The sequence below is a fragment of the Phocoena phocoena genome, chromosome 16, assembly GCF_963924675.1.
Source record: "Phocoena phocoena chromosome 16, mPhoPho1.1, whole genome shotgun sequence".
NCBI classification, from domain to species: Eukaryota; Metazoa; Chordata; class Mammalia; order Artiodactyla; family Phocoenidae; genus Phocoena; species Phocoena phocoena.
This window is the reverse complement of record NC_089234.1, coordinates 72,037,978-72,053,981: the sequence shown is the minus strand read 5'-3', so window position 1 is coordinate 72,053,981 and position 16,004 is coordinate 72,037,978. Positions and strand designations below refer to the sequence as shown.

The window sequence follows — 16,004 nt, the reverse complement described above, 5'->3', positions numbered from 1 at the left end:
CCCCAGGAGACCCTCCACAACACACAGGGTGGTCTAGCCCAGGCTCCTGTGGAGTCACTGCTTTGTTCTGGGTCCCAGTGTACGTGAAATCTTGTGTGCACCCTCCAAGAGTGCAGTTTCTATTTCCCCCAGTCCTGTGGAGCTCCTGCGCTCAAGCCCTGCTGGCCTTCAAAGCCAAATGCTCTCGAGGCTCCTCCTTCTGATGCCAGACCCTCAGGCTATGAAGCCTGACCTGGGGCTCAGAACTATCACTACTGTGGGAGGACCTTTGGGATATAATTATTTTCCAATTTGTGGGTCTCTCACCCAAAGGGTATGGGATTTGATTATATCATGGAAGTGCCCCTTCTACCAACTCGTTGTGGCTTCTTCTTTGTCTTTGGGTGTAAAATTTTTTGGGGGGGTAGGTTCCAGTCTTTTTTGTTGATGGTCGTTCAGCAGTTAGTTGTGATTTTGGTGTTTTTGTAAGAGGAGGTGAGCTCAAGTTCTTCTACTCCACCATCTTGTCCAGAATTGAGGGGCTACTTTTAGTTTGGATGCTTTCTGCCTCTTTCGTCAGTGTGTACTGGCCATTATCCCTTTGATATGGGGTGCATAGGTGCAGCGGCCCTTGCATGCTCTCCTGGTATGGCAGGGGCAGTGGTCCGCCCCCAACCATGGGTCTCTCAGTGGCAGCACTGGCTATGTGCCCCCAGGACAGCAGGGGCATCAGTGGGCACCTGCTCCTGGGTCTCCCAGTGGTGGCTACGGCCCACGCATTCCCGGGACAGCAGGGACGGTGATTGGTGCCTGCTCACCCCCCGTGCATGCTCCCCATACGGCAGGGGCAGCAACTAGCTTCTGTTCCCAGGTCTCCTAGCTGCGGCAGGGCCCACTCACCCCCAGGACAGTGGGGACAGCAATTGGCGGCTGTGCACAGGTCCCCTAGTTTTGGTAGCAGCCCATGCCCACTTCTGGAGCCCATGATGACGGTAGCAGCTCATGCCTACCCCAAGAGCTCATATAGTTTGGTGTTCTGTTGCCTGAGAGCATGCACACAGGGAAAGAAGCTCCTATGGCAGTCCCACCCTGTCCTCGTGCACCCCCCAGTAATGGTGACTTGCCCTTCTGGCATGCCCAGGTTCTTCCAAATACACCCTCAGTTGCCACAGTCCAGCCTCTTCAGGCTGTCTCCCCACAGGCAACGCTGTTCCTCTCCCTGGGTTTGACCTCTGAAGCCCAAGCTTCAGCACGCAGCCCCCACCCGTACCAGTGGATGAAGCATCTCAGGCTAGGGAGCACAGGGTGGCAGTAGGTCACTCCATTTTGCCTTCCGCAAACTGGTTGCTGCACTCTCGTCAGAGGCCCTGACGCTCCCCCTCGTCCAGGCTGATCTCCCTGCCGGTGAGGGGACTTCCTAGGGTGTGAGAACCTTTCCTCCTTCACAACTCCCTCCCTGGGGCACAGGTCCCATACCAACTCCTTTTTCTTTTCTTTTTCTTTTGTCCTTATGTGGAGGTTTTCTTGCCCTTTCGGAAGTCTGAAGTCTTCTGCCAGTGTTCAGTAGATGTTCTGTGCAAATTGTTCCACTTGAAGATGTGTTTCGGATGTGTTTGTGGAAGGAGGTGAGCTCCACATCCTACTCCTCAGGCATCTTGATTCCTCCTCATAATGCATATAATTTGTACAGAAATTTCTGCTATTAGTCCAGAAAGTTTTTCATTTAACGTTGCTTACATTTTAAAGATAACTGCAGTCAGAATAATAGGTTAAAATGTGAGCTTTTATAAATAGAACAAAAATTACTGTTTGTATATTTATTGCCTTTCCCTTTCCCAAGGCCACTAAAGAGATTCCACTTTGTTTCTTCCCTACACTTGACTTCTGAAAGGCTTTAGCAGGAAGCAATTTTGAGATTCTACGAGGGCAGGTGGGGAGGGAAAAAAGGGTGAGGGAGCAATTTTTCTGGGAGTTTTATGGAGTGGGAATCTGGGAAAGCCTGGGTGTGAGGGAGTACATGAGAGAAGAAAGAAGGATTTTTAAAAGTATTGTTCAAGAAATGACAATAAAGAACTTCAGTTATTTCGAAATTAGTCTTTGACTGTCATCGGGTTCCTCTGGCCACAAGACAGCTTGGGATGAGAGAACATAGGTGAATGATTTAATAAGACTGGAAATATCAAAAGATTTATATCAGTAATTGAGATGGGAGTATGGGGGCAGAGAGCACAAGCTCTTATGGAAGTGGAAGGTGTTGCTACATTGATTGTTGTTCCTTTCAGTTATTGTTGATCAAGATTTGTTTATTCTTTTTATTTATTTATTTTTGGCTCTGTTGAGTCTTTGTTGCTGCACGCGGGCTTTCTCTAGTTGTGGCGATCAGGGGCTACTGTTCATTGCGGTGTGCGGGCTTCTCACTGCAGTGGCTTCTCTTGTTGCGGAGCACAGGCTCTAGGTGCGTGGGCTTCAGTAGTTATGGCACGCAGGCTCAGTAGTTGTGGCTCAGGGGCTCTAGAGTGCAAGCTCAGTAGTTGTGGCACACAGGCTTAGTTGCTCCGCAGCATGTGGGGTCTTCCCGAACCAGGGATCAAACCCATGTCCCCTGCATTGGCAGGCGGATTCTTAACTACTGTGCCACCAGGGAAGTCCCTGTTTATTCTTTTAAGGAACAAATTATGTAGCTGATTTATGACCTACAACTTTTATAACATAAATAACAATTACACTTTTTTTTCTTGGGCACTGAATTTTATGTTGGCTTGGGGGAAGGGAACATAGGAAGGAGAAGTGGAGTAAATTTTCACTCAGTATGTCTTTCCTACATATGAAACAAACTTGGCAAGTCTATATTTTCTCTTTTTGTCCTGTCATCCATCATATTCTGCTCTATAATATTAGCCAAAGTGATAACATTTTCTCTAATTGGAAATGTAGGACATAGTCTGTAAAGTAACTAGACGTCAGATGCGTTCTTCAAGATTTTAATGATATCAATCAACATGGCAGTCATTTTCTTTCTTTTAACCTTATCTATTGTTTCAGCATTCAAAATTAAATTTAGGAAGATACAGCAGGTAAAAAGATTCCTAGAGTAATCCTTCACATAGTAACTGTTAAGAGAATGGTCTTTGATATTATTTATGTACGTAGCATAAACATTACATGCTATTTCTATATATAAATTTCCAAAAGGGGGAAGGGAGAGTAATTTTTATAGACTCACTGATACCTCAGATTTTTTTTTAAAGAAACATTGCCTTTATTTGACTGGATTGTTTCATTATCAACATTTCTGATTTCATCTGGCTTAAAACACCTAGTATTATTACTTTAGAGCAGAATCGATTGGTCATGTAAGAAAAATGGTCACTTGGGGCCTTTCAGCAGAACCTACCATGTAAGGCTAATCTTTCATAGATTAGAAAGATGGATCACCAGTGTTATTGTTTTTATTTCTGTGAACGCAGAAATTGGAAAAGGAATTGAAAACGTAGAGGTGGTAAGGACTAATTCATTTATGCATTTTGTTGGTAATATGATCTTGTAATGATAGTTTTACTATCATTAACACTCAAATTACTTCATGAACAAAATGAAATCTCAAATTTAGTAATTAGGTGAGTTCAGAAACAGGTACACAGCTAATGGTCTTGCAAACTAGAAAAAATCCATTAGTTGGAAATTATCTGTGCATTGTTTTCTTGCAGGAAACAAATCACAAGACAGTGGCATAGCAGAGATGGAAGAACTTCCCGTACCACATAACATCAAAATAAGCAACATTACGTGTGACTCATTCAAGATTTCATGGGAAATGGATTCAAAATCAAAAGACCGTATTACACACTATTTCATTGACCTCAATAAGAAAGAGAACAAGAACTCCAATAAATTTAAACACAAGGTAAAATTCTAAACATCCTTATATTCATTTGTATCTTAAAGCTTTCTAAGTATGAGGACATTTTGAAAAAAGGAATAATGTTCTATTAATTACTAATATGATATATTTGACATGGGGAAGAATAAAAATTATATGTCATTTAAAAGCCCTATTCCTTCAAGAAATTGTGTAAGAAAATGAAATGCCAAATATATGGGTAAAATACATTTTTTTTCTGGGAAAGCTGAAATCTTGACTCTCATACAGACATAAAAATTAACATGTGTTAAAGATTTTCTTTAACACATTGAGGTAACTGATGAGGTATTACAGCCAATTCAAAGGATGATCCAGAAAAAGACATTTTTATGGATCAGGATATTGAAATAAATGTTTAAGTGGAGGCAAAACTGGTATGGGGTGGGGGAAGAGCAAGGGCAGGCAAGGAGGGTTTTACTTCCACTGGGCAAAATTCACTTACATGTACTTAGACAAGAATAACTGAATTGTTATCAGTAGTCTACAAATTACAGAGTTGTAAAATAGATTCCACAAAATCAGAAGATAGCCAGAAGAGTGTGCTGTAGTCAATTCACAGTTTTCCACTGAAGCACACATTTTTCCCTATAACTGCCAAATGAAGAATGTGATGGCAGCTTATAGACTATAGGATATTTGTTAAAATACCTAAGGGCTGAAAATTGCTTTATGTGGTCAATTTTATTTTATGGTTTGAGAATTAAAAATTAACCTTTAGGTGTTTTAGACATGTAACAATTCTCTGATATTTATTCTCTTACCTGTCTGCTTATCACATATCTTTTCTGATACATACATTCCTTCAGATGTAGCTGTAGAGAGGATAATAGTAATCTGGCTTAAGAATTCTTTCTTACATTTCAGTATTTTCACTGATATGAAACTGATCTTATTTTAATACTGATAATAAATTTTAACTTGGCAAATCTTTTGTAAGAATTGTCTTATCTGGAAATTATGCATTTTACTAGATGTGTAATTACACATACTAATGGTAAGTGAGGCTTATACACACAGATAAGTGTGACAGAGAGAACAAGATTGATGTCATTATTTTCCCATGTTCCAATTTTAATTATTCCTTCTAGTGTTGGATATCCTCTTTGCTGACATTTGCTTTCTTAAATTAGCTTTGAAATATTTAGTATTAAATGGTGAGGAGTCAAGATTTGACCCCCTTTCTTCATTCCATACTTAGAATACCATATCTTTGGAAATATAATGAATGCTCAACTAGCAGGTTTATTTACGTTATTAATCATTTGTTTAAAAATACCTAAACTTTTCTGTGACACATAGGCTCCATACTTGAATACAAGTAAAGCAAATGTTACCTCATTTGTATGTAAAACAGAATCATTTAAAAATATTTATTTAAAAAACATTCTGTCCCTTGACATATAAAATATTTAGTAATGGGCTACTCTGATAAAATTATTGCATAGTATATATTAAACAAATACAATATTTTAAAATGCTAAATCTGTTGAATTTTTATTTCACTTTTTTGTATTTTATCATTTAGTATTAGAATATTGCATTTTAAGGAGCATATTAAGGAGTGTACAGAGAATAACATTATACTAGAAATCAAGAAAACAAATCCGAGTACATTTATGTCATTAGCTTAGCTGTATGAGCTTGGCATGTCTCTTGATCAAATTGGGCCTTAATTTTTACATCTGAAGAATAAGAGATTTGAACATAGTAATTGCTAAATATCTTTAAAAAGGAAACTTGTGTCATCAGCCAAGAATTTAATGTTACTCCACATTGTTTACAATTGATTCAAGTTATACTACTAAATTAATTCATTTCCTTCCTCCCTCCCTTCCTTTCTTCCTACTTTTCTTTCTTCCTTGCTTAGGATGTTCCAACAAAACTGGTGGCAAAAGCTGTTCCCTTGCCGATGACTGTCCGTGGACACTGGTTTTTGAGCCCAAGAACTGAGTATACAGTAGCAGTGCAGACCGCCTCAAAACAAGTTGATGGTGATTATGTTGTGTCTGAATGGAGTGAAATTATAGAATTCTGCACAGCAGGTAAGAGAACTGGGTATAAATACAGGAAAAAAAACACCTTATTTAATAGTTCCTGGAAAACTAATTATAGAAAATACATTCTTTTTTATAATTATGAAGTGATATGTATTGCATTGGTCATTTTTGCATTGCCAGTAGCATCATGTGACAGAACAAACTGATTTGAAGGAGTGGAGGTTCTCAGCAAAAACTGGGTAATGGCATTAAATTACTTCTGTGCTACATGCACAGTCTGATTTTTCAAAGTAAAGGCTTTGCAAATAAAAATTGATGCAGTATAAAAATATACTCAGCATATTTTGCGATTCATTTTGAGAGAGAGAGAGCTTTTTCCTTCCTCTTTTTTTTATTTCTTACTTTCACAGTCTTGAAAGAAAAAAGCCAGGAACATCATTCTCTAATTTAAGGTAATGGAGGCAGATTGCAATGACTTTACCTAGCAGATATGTTACTGGATTTTTGACTTGAATGCTGATAATCCATCCCTAAACTAGTGTCATGTGTGTGTGTGAGAGAGAGAGAGAGAGAGAGAGAGAGTGAGTGTGTGTGTGTGTGTGTGTGTGTGTGTGTCTTTGCTTCATTAGAAAGTACTGCATAGGTTCCTTAAAAAACTAAAAATAGAACTACCATGCGACCCAGCAATCCCACTACTGGGCATATACCCTGAGAAAGCCATAATTCAAAAAGAGTCATGTACCACAGTGTTCATTGCAGCTCTGTTTACAGTAGCCAGGACATGGAATCAACCTAAGTGTCCAGCGACAGATGAATGGATAAAGAAGATGTGGCACATATATATACAATGGAATATTACTCAGCCATAAAAAGAAACAAAACTGAATTATTTGTAGGGAGGTGGATGGACCTAGAGTCTGTCATACAGACTTAAGTAAGTCAGAAAGAGAAAAACAAATACTGTATGCTAACACATATATATATGGAATCTAAAAAAAAAAAAAAGCTTCTGAAGAACCTAGGGGCAGATCAGGAATAAAGACGCAGACGTAGAGAATGGACTTGAGGACACGGTGAGGGGGAAGGGTAAGCTGGGATGAAGTGAGAGAGTGGCATGGACATATATACACTAACAAAAGTAAAATAGATAGCTAGTGGGAAGCAGCCGCATAGCACAGGGAGATCAGCTCAGTGCTTTGTGACCACCTAGAGGGGTGGGATAGGGAGGGTGGGAGGGAGGGAGACGCAAGAGGGAAGAGATATGGGAACATATGTATATGTATAACTGATTCACTTTGTTATAAAGCAGAAACTAACACACCATTGTAAAGCAGTTATACTCCAATAAAGATGTTAAAAAAAAAAAAGGACCTCATAGCCATTTGGGATTGGGATATCTGATGTAGAAACCCATCCCCTTTGATTTTGAACTGTACCTTAATAGCCCACTGGGTTGTAAATGTTACCATTCATCTTATGCATTTATCTATTTTTTTAATTCATTCATTCAAGAAACAAATATTTATCGAGCACTTAAATAGGTGGTGAAGGGACAAAAAAATATCTCTACCTGAACACATCTGTCACCCACTCTTTTTGTCTCTTAGAGAGAGAGGCTGTTTCAACACACAGGAGCTTGTAGAAAAAGTCATAAAAACAGTTTGCCTCACCTATTGCAGGTTGCCTAGCAACTTTCCCCAGCTGAGGCATCCTTCAGATAAATCAGCTATTTTTTTTCCCCATAGCCTCATACTAGATTTATTTCAGACTCAGGATGTGCTTAGCTACTGCTTTATCTCAATATCTTCTGTTTTCTTCTTAATTTCAAACTCAGTATAAAACTTCTCATGTGGATATGTAGAACAGATGAGAGTTTAATTTTAAGTTAACTTCAAATTTATCTTCAAACCCCTTTTGTTTATTCTATGAGGAAGTTGCTAAGGATTGCAACATTCTTTATTGCTAAGGATCTCAGTGTATTAGAGCAAGGAAAATAGTATCTCTCTGGTACTATATTTCTTCCTAAGATGTCATTGATTGTAAGATCCACCATTTTATGTATTGCTAAGAAAACATTAATTTATCTTCAAACCCCTTTTGTTTATTCTATGAGGAAGTTGCTAAGGATTGCAACATTCTTTATTGCTAAGGATCTCAGTGTATTAGAGCAAGGAAAATAGTATCTCTCTGGTACTATATTTCTTCCTAAGATGTCATTGATTATAAGATCCACCATTTTAGGTATTGCTAAGAAAACATTAAACTGCCAATTAAACTATGAAACTGTTTTCTTATCACATTTATTGTCAGACTCATGCCAGAGACGCTAAAATGTGAAAAAAAATACATTTTATAATAGATGAAATATGGTATATACGATAGTCCAGTAATCAGTAATTAAATAGTTAAAGATTTCAATGCTGTATTAATAGTGTGTAAAGAATTCTCATGTTTACCTGTATTTGGTGTGTCACATTAGAATTAATATATCCCCTCAACTTTTTTCCTGAATTAAAATTCCTCCTTGGAATCTACCTTACGTTTCACATCTTTCCATTTACTTTTATTGCATCCTACCAGGGAGGTAGACACAGTAAGACATGGTATCTTTTGACATTATTTTAATACAAGCTATTTTCCATAGGACAGCACCAAACAGCATCATAGTATTTGTTCATTTTTTAAAAAAAGAGCTACTATTTACCTGCTAAAACCCCATTTGACATTAGGAAAAGGCATGAAATAGTATTTTTTCTTTAGCTTAAGGAAGACCTTTGGCATTTTCAGTTCAGAAATATCCATCTATCTAGATGCACACATTCACTCTTTTCTATAATCTATGTAACTACATGAGTACATGTTTTATTTCTATGTATATAAAGAAAAACCTTTTTGTCTTCTTTCTTTCCTTTAGATTGATCCCGTATTGCTCTTTTATTCAAATACATCCCATAATTCTTCTAAGGAATTTATGGGGTAAATAATAAGGAAAATGCCAGCTTATTTTAAATGTTCCACAATATTTTTCTATAAATTATATTGCATTTTTATTTTTATGAGTAAAATCTAAGGGGAACTTAGGCTGTTCAAAGCTTGTTGTTTCAGTTTATTAAAATAATTCAGAGCCCTGTTTCACCTAAGCTTTATCAATAACATTGACTGCGTAAATTTTGAGAAAGCTATTTTATATATATTGTCTTTTAATCTAGACATCTAATTCACTCAAAATTTATTAAGCACATATTGTATGCTGTGCACTGGGCAAAGTATTGGAGATAAAACAGAATGCCACTGACTACTTCTAGGCTAATCCATGACAGAGATGAAACCCCATAATAAGTCATAGTTGTCTATACATTTACTTCTTCCCTTAGACTGTGAATTCTTTGAGAGAAAGAAGAATAATTTTTTTATCTTTTAACCTGATCATTTAATTTTGCATGATGCCTTGTACATCATGTTCTGATCTAAATAAATATTTGTTGAGCCACTGAAGCAGTGAGTGAACAAACTATGCTGCCATGAGTAGTTCAACTAGGTTGCTTTTGTTTGAAAAGTCTTAAAATCTTTATAGACCAAAATTTTTGCTTAGATTCTAGTACAGGAGTTTGGCAACAGTCCTCAGTTTTCAAAACAAAAAGTTGGGAAAAGATCAGATTACTTTGAGAGATGCTTTAAACTTTCACGAGTCTTATGTACTCAGAAACTACCAACTAGGAGCCAGAGACCTAGTCTCTAAGTTACTAGCTTTATGAACATTTGGCAAATCATTAAACTGTGACAAGCCTCAATCTCTGCATCAATAAAATGGTCATAATCTACCTTGCCAACCTCATAGATTTAGGGAGTAAATTAAATGAACATTATTATTATTACTCCTTTAAATTCTATTTGCTATTGCTTGCAGGTTACGAGTTTCTTTTATTTGATTCATCAGCTGATTGAAGAAAGGCTACTATGGTGCTGATTGACATTACTCGGGTTATGCAGAGTCTGTATTCCTTATTTAACATTTTGGTTTCAGGATCTTTAATTTCAATGAGTGAAAAAAATGCAAGGGTATTCATAAAAGCAACCATAAACTATAACAAAAATAGTTTTGTAGAAAGAAAACGTGTGCCAAAGACAATGAATGTTTTCTTTTTTAAGTGCAGTTTCCTATTCACTAATATGAATTTCCTAAAAGTAAATTTTAATAATCTACAATTTATTAAGCATGTAGTTGATACTTCTGATAATGTATTTTTAATAACAGACTTTTTGTTTTTTTCAGACTATTCAAAAGTTCATCTAACACAACTGTTGGAGAAGGCCGAAGTGATTGCAGGACGGATGCTTAAATTTTCTGTTTTTTATCGTAACCAGCACAAAGAATATTTTGACTATATTCGGTAAGAATCCAAACATATATATACTGATTTGCTTTACTAAGTGCCATCCCAAATTCTAGGCTCAGGTTTCTCTTGAGTCTGCTTCTGTGAAATAGCAATTTTTAGTTTTCTTCTCAAAATAATTATACTATGACTTTATTTCCCAGAAAAATTAAGTAGAAAAAATCAGATCATGGGATTTTTTTCCACTTCACTTAGATTCCTTTCCATGATCACTTGTAATACCAGTTCCTGTCTATTTGAGTGGAAGATCTTAAACCTCCAGGGTTAAGGTTGGTGAGCATGTCTTGTACAGATACACACTCCTCCAATTCCCAATAACTCAGTGCCTTCTGTCTCATACCAACTACTAAAATTTCTCCTCTTCCTGTGGGTCATTGAAAATGAGAGAATAAAAGGGTGACTGGTTCATGAAACACGGTGAATCAGGTGGGATTTTCGGGCTTCTGCCTACGGTGAAATCTCTCAGCCATTATCTTGGGTTAATTATTCATGAGGAAAATCTCCTTTGTTTACCTTTAAATTCTAGTGTTCAGTAGTATTTCTAAGATATCCTATGTTTGTCCCTGAAAGCAGTTTCCAAGAATTCAAAAGAATTCCATGTCACAAGTAGTTTTAATACTTACAGCCCTTTCATATTTGTAGAAGAAAATTTCAAGAGAGTAAATAGGCAGGGGTGTCTTTTAAAGTGAGACTGAAGCTTTTAAATTGATATAGGTTCTAAAACTTTTACACAGCAATCCCTATAATTTGTCATTTAAAAAGCCTTGATCTCACTTTGTAAACTCTAAAGTATTCTTGACAGGATTTTATGTGAAAAAAAATTAGGAAGTTCTGTTGTGGTTTTTTTGTTTCATAACTCTCCAGTTTTTCTTAAATCAAGATCATGGTTACAGATCTAAATAAACTCCAAGCTGTGGAACATGCAAAGAGAATCAAAGAGAGAAAGGTGAATTTAGGCATGTGTGTTCTTCAAAATAAGTACTTTGCAATATCATGTATTTTGATATATTTTGATCGTGAAAACTATTCCTGCCTTATGTCTGAATATCCTATAAAGTTCAGTCCATAATTCTCTTTGCTGGCAAATTATTTACCCTTCAATCTATATAATTCATAGTAGATGCCATTCACTAAATTAAGTGAATATGAGCTGAGAGATAGAACACAAATTATTATACTTGTCAACTGTTGAATAGGAATGACCATATATGACTTAACAAAAAAGGTACTTCTTTATATTTGTTAAGCATAAAATTAGAAATAAAAAAGATCCACAGTTGCTATTTTGTTTAACAGTAAATAATACATCAATAGAATAAATAAATACATGTTTGGTACTAGGTTTAGATTCCCGGAACATTGCCAGTGTCTATTTTAGGTGGCCACTGGAGGTCACTATTTCTCTGATTTGTCTCTGTCCTTTGGGTGGGAATTGACCTGTTTTCAGGACCTTAGATACTCTAGAATTTGCTCCATCTGTCTTCAAAAATTCTTCCAAGAAGAAAAAAGATAAAGACGGGGAGCATGGAAAATGGAAAAAAATTATTGTATGATTGATTCCAATATACTAGTATAAAAGATGTATTTACTAACAAGGAAATTTACCTTTGTTGGATTTTCTATGATAGTTGTAAAATTCATGTAAGTTATATTTTGATGCAGTATATATACATATACTGCAGTATATATATATATATATATATATATATATATATATATATATATAAAATATATACTTGCCAAGGCATGGGTAGTTTTTCAACATTGCTTTTTTAAAAAGCTCTATTAACTGAAGCCATATTAGCATCAGTGGATCTTGATTTTCTTTAAATCTTCTAAGACTTGTTAAACATTTCTTGTGTCTTCTCGATCTGTGCCTCTATTCTTTTTCTAAGATCTTGGATCATCTTTACTCTGAATTATTTTGGGGGAAGATTGCCTAACTCCACTTCACTTACTTGTTCTTCTGGGTTTTTATCTTGTTCCTTCATCTGGAATATACTCCTCTGCCGTCTCGTTTTGTCTGACTTTTCTGTGTTTGCGGTCTCCTTTCCGCAGGCTGCAGGATCGTAGTTTCTCTTACTTCTGGTGTTTGCACCCTTGTGGGTGAGTCTGGGTCAGGGGCTTGTGCAGGTTTCCTGGAGGGAGGGACTGCTGCCTGCCCACTGGTGTGTGGAACTGTGTGTTGTCCCTCTGGTTGACAGGGCCATGTCAAGGGGTGTGTTTAAAGTGGCTGTGAGCTCAGTACAGCTTTAGGCAGCCTGTCTGCTGATGGTTGGGGCTGTGTTCTCCCTTTGCTGGTTGTTTGGCCTGAGGCATCCCAGCACTGGAGCCTGCAGGCTGTTGGGTGGAGCCAGGTCTCAGTGCCAAAATGGCCACCTCTCGGAGAGCTCGTGCCAATCAATATTTTATGGGGCCTCCACCTCCAGTCTCCTTGCCCCTCCTCTGCACCACAGCCAACCCACACCTCCCCAGGAGACCCTCCACAACACACAGGGTGGTCTAGCCCAGGCTCCTGTGGAGTCACTGCTTTGTTCTGGGTCCCAGTGTACGTGAAATCTTGTGTGCACCCTCCAAGAGTGCAGTTTCTATTTCCCCCAGTCCTGTGGAGCTCCTGCGCTCAAGCCCTGCTGGCCTTCAAAGCCAAATGCTCTCGAGGCTCCTCCTTCTGACGCCAGACCCTCAGGCTATGAAGCCTGACCTGGGGCTCAGAACTATCACTACTGTGGGAGAACCTTTGGGATATAATTATTTTCCAATTTGTGGGTCTCTCACCCAAAGGGTATGGGACTTGATTATACCACGGAAGCGCCCCTCCTACCGACTCATTGTGGCTTCTTGTCTTCGGGTGTAAAATATTTTTTTCTTCTTTTCCAGTTATATGCCCAGAAGTGGGATTGCTGGATCATATGCTAACTCTATTTTTAGTTTTTTGAGGAACCTCCATACTGTTCTCCATAGTGGCTGTACCAATTTACATTCCCACCAACAGAGTAGAAGGGTTCCCTTTTCTCCACACCCTCACCACCATTTATTGTTTGTAGACATTTTGATGATGGCCATTCTGACTGGTGTGAGGTGATATCTCATTGTAGTTTTGATTTGCATTTCTCTGATAATTAGTGACATTGAGCATATGTTCATGTGCCTATTGGCCATCTGTATGCTTCTTTGGAGAAATGTCTATTTAGATCTTCTATTTTTTTATTGGGTTGTTTGTTCCTTATTGTTGAGTTGTATGAGCTGTTTGTATATTTTGGAAATTAAGCCCTTGTCAGTCGCATTGTTTGCAAATATTTGTTTCCCAGTCTGTAGGTTGTCTTTTCATTTTGTTTTTGGTTTCCTTTGCTGTGTAAAAGCTTGTAAGTTTGATTAGGTCCCATTTGTTTATCTTTGCTTTTATTTCTATTGCCTTGGGAGACTGACATAGGAAAGCATTGGTACAATTTACATCACAGAATGTTTTGCCTATGATCTCCTCTAGGAGTTTTATGGTGTCCTGTCTTGTATTTAAGTCTTTAAGCCAGTTTGCATTTATTTTTGTGTATGGTGTGAGGCAGTGTTCTAACTTCATTGATTTACATGAGCCTGTCAAGCTTTCCCAACGCTACTTGCTGAAGAGACTCTTTTCTCCATTAGGTATTCTTGCCTCCTGTGTCAAAGATTAATTGACCGTAGGTGTGTGGGTTTATTTCCGGGATCTCTGTTCTCTTCCATTGATCCATATGTCTGTTTTTGTGCCAATACCATGCTGTTCTGATTACTGTAGCTTTGTAGTATTGTCTGAAGTGTGGGAGGGTTATGCCTCCAGCTTTGTTCTTTTTCCTCAGGATTGCTTTGGCAATTCTGGGTCTTTTATGGTTCCATATAAATTTTAGGATTATTTGTTCCAGTTCTGTGAAAAATGTCATGGGTAATTTGACAGGGATCACATTAAATCTGTAGATGGCTTTGAATAGTATGGCCATTTTAACAATATTAATTCTTCCAATCCAAGAGCATGGGGTACCCTTCCGTTTTTCTTACTGTGCCTCCCATTGGTATAACTGAAATGGAAGGGACCAAGGAACAGGAAGAACTGGATGATACAGTCCTAGCCCACAGTGGAAGGTGAAAAGGGTAGAGAATAGATCTGAGAGTGGGGTAAAGGGAGATAACCAGCTCTATTCTAAGGAAAATGCAGGCAAGAGGGCCTGATTAGTAAACTGTGTCTGGGTAAAAAAAAAAACTAAAGCAAAAAAAGAAACAAGATGCTTTTGTACCAATGTACATGGACAACATTCATTTTAGATCTAAATTCTGGCATACTTTAAAGAAACATTCAACATATTTAACCAGTATTGTTAATCCAGTTTTCTCTTCACCAAGCCACTTCTAAAATCCAGTAGGCATATAATGGATGTGGTTTCAGCCATAAGATTTCTAATTTCACTTTGGTTTTCCTGGTCAGGAAATTTATTATGTAAAAGACCTCTGAGGTTTGTAGCAGAGCATCCTTACCTTAGGGTCAAGGCTAAAATTTAGCCTTCTATAGGAAATGTTAAACGATGCATTCTCCTTGATCTGATGGTAGGATGGATGAGCACTCAGGCTTTTAATAGTAGACAGTTGACCTTTAGGCCTATCACCATTAAACTCTGTAAATCAGTAGCTTTACCACTGTCATACCAAGCAGTGACCATTTATTTTCTCTTGCAGGGAACATCATGGGAATGCTATGCAGCCCTCTGTCAAGGATAACAGTGGTAGCCATGGCTCTCCTATCAGTGGAAAATTGGAAGGCATCTTCTTCAGCTGCAGCACTGAATTCAATACTGGGAAGCCACCCCAGGATTCACCTTATGGAAGATACAGGTTTGAGATTACAGCAGAAAAACTTTTTAACCCCAATACTAACTTATACTTTGGGGACTTCTACTGTATGTACACTGCTTATCATTATGTGATTCTTGTCATTGCCCCTGTGGGATCACCAGGAGATGAATTTTGTAAGCAGCGCCTTCCTCAACTAAATTCCAAGGATAATAAATTTTTGACCTGCAGAGAAGAAGATGGGATGCTGCTTTACCACCATGCCCAGGATGTCATTTTAGAAGTCATTTACACTGACCCTGTGGATCTTTCTCTAGGCACTGTGGCAGAAATCACTGGTCATCAGCTTATGAGTTTATCTACTGCAAATGCAAAGAAAGATCCCAGCTGCAAAACCTGTAATATTAGTGTTGGACGTTAATGCCCACTTTTCTTAGTCCCCTTTCTTCCCTTAGGAGCATTGATCCTCTGTTGTCCATTTTCATCACCAGATGTCTTCCACTGAAGCATGCACATGCCGCTCTCACCAAAAGCAAATGCCACTTATCAAATTTCATTCAGAGCTGTTTTAGTGTTTCCTATTCCCTACCCTTCCCCCTCCTTTCAATGCTGAAATATCCTAAAAGTTGTCCTTCTGACACTCTGTTGCCTAGATGCTGCAATGTTTTAATTTTTCCTTTATGCCAAACATAACCAATTATATAAACTGCTTTAGCAAAATACAAAGTAATGGAAAATAATGGCTTATAAATGGTGTTTAAATATGCACTCATTTTAATCTACTGAGCAAATATTGGGATTATTCCAAACCGCATGAAAGGGTGTAATTGCAGCATGAATTAAATCTTGAAGCCTAGAATTGTCAGCACTTCCAACTTGTTGTTTGACAGTGTTATTTAT

General features: G+C 37.8%; 1 protein-coding gene across 1 annotated transcript in view; it reads left to right on the top strand.

Moving 5' to 3' along the window:
* PHYHIPL (phytanoyl-CoA 2-hydroxylase interacting protein like) overlaps positions 1-15,525 on the top strand; it is a 98,291-nt gene extending 82,766 nt beyond the window's left edge. Inside the window, exons 2-5 of the mRNA XM_065894988.1 lie at positions 3,687-3,883; positions 5,769-5,943; positions 10,172-10,289; positions 14,991-15,525. Of these exons, the coding sequence (XP_065751060.1) occupies positions 3,687-3,883; positions 5,769-5,943; positions 10,172-10,289; positions 14,991-15,525 (1,025 nt within the window). The remainder of the gene's footprint in view (positions 1-3,686; positions 3,884-5,768; positions 5,944-10,171; positions 10,290-14,990) is intronic.
* Positions 15,526-16,004: the final 479 nt, after the last annotated feature.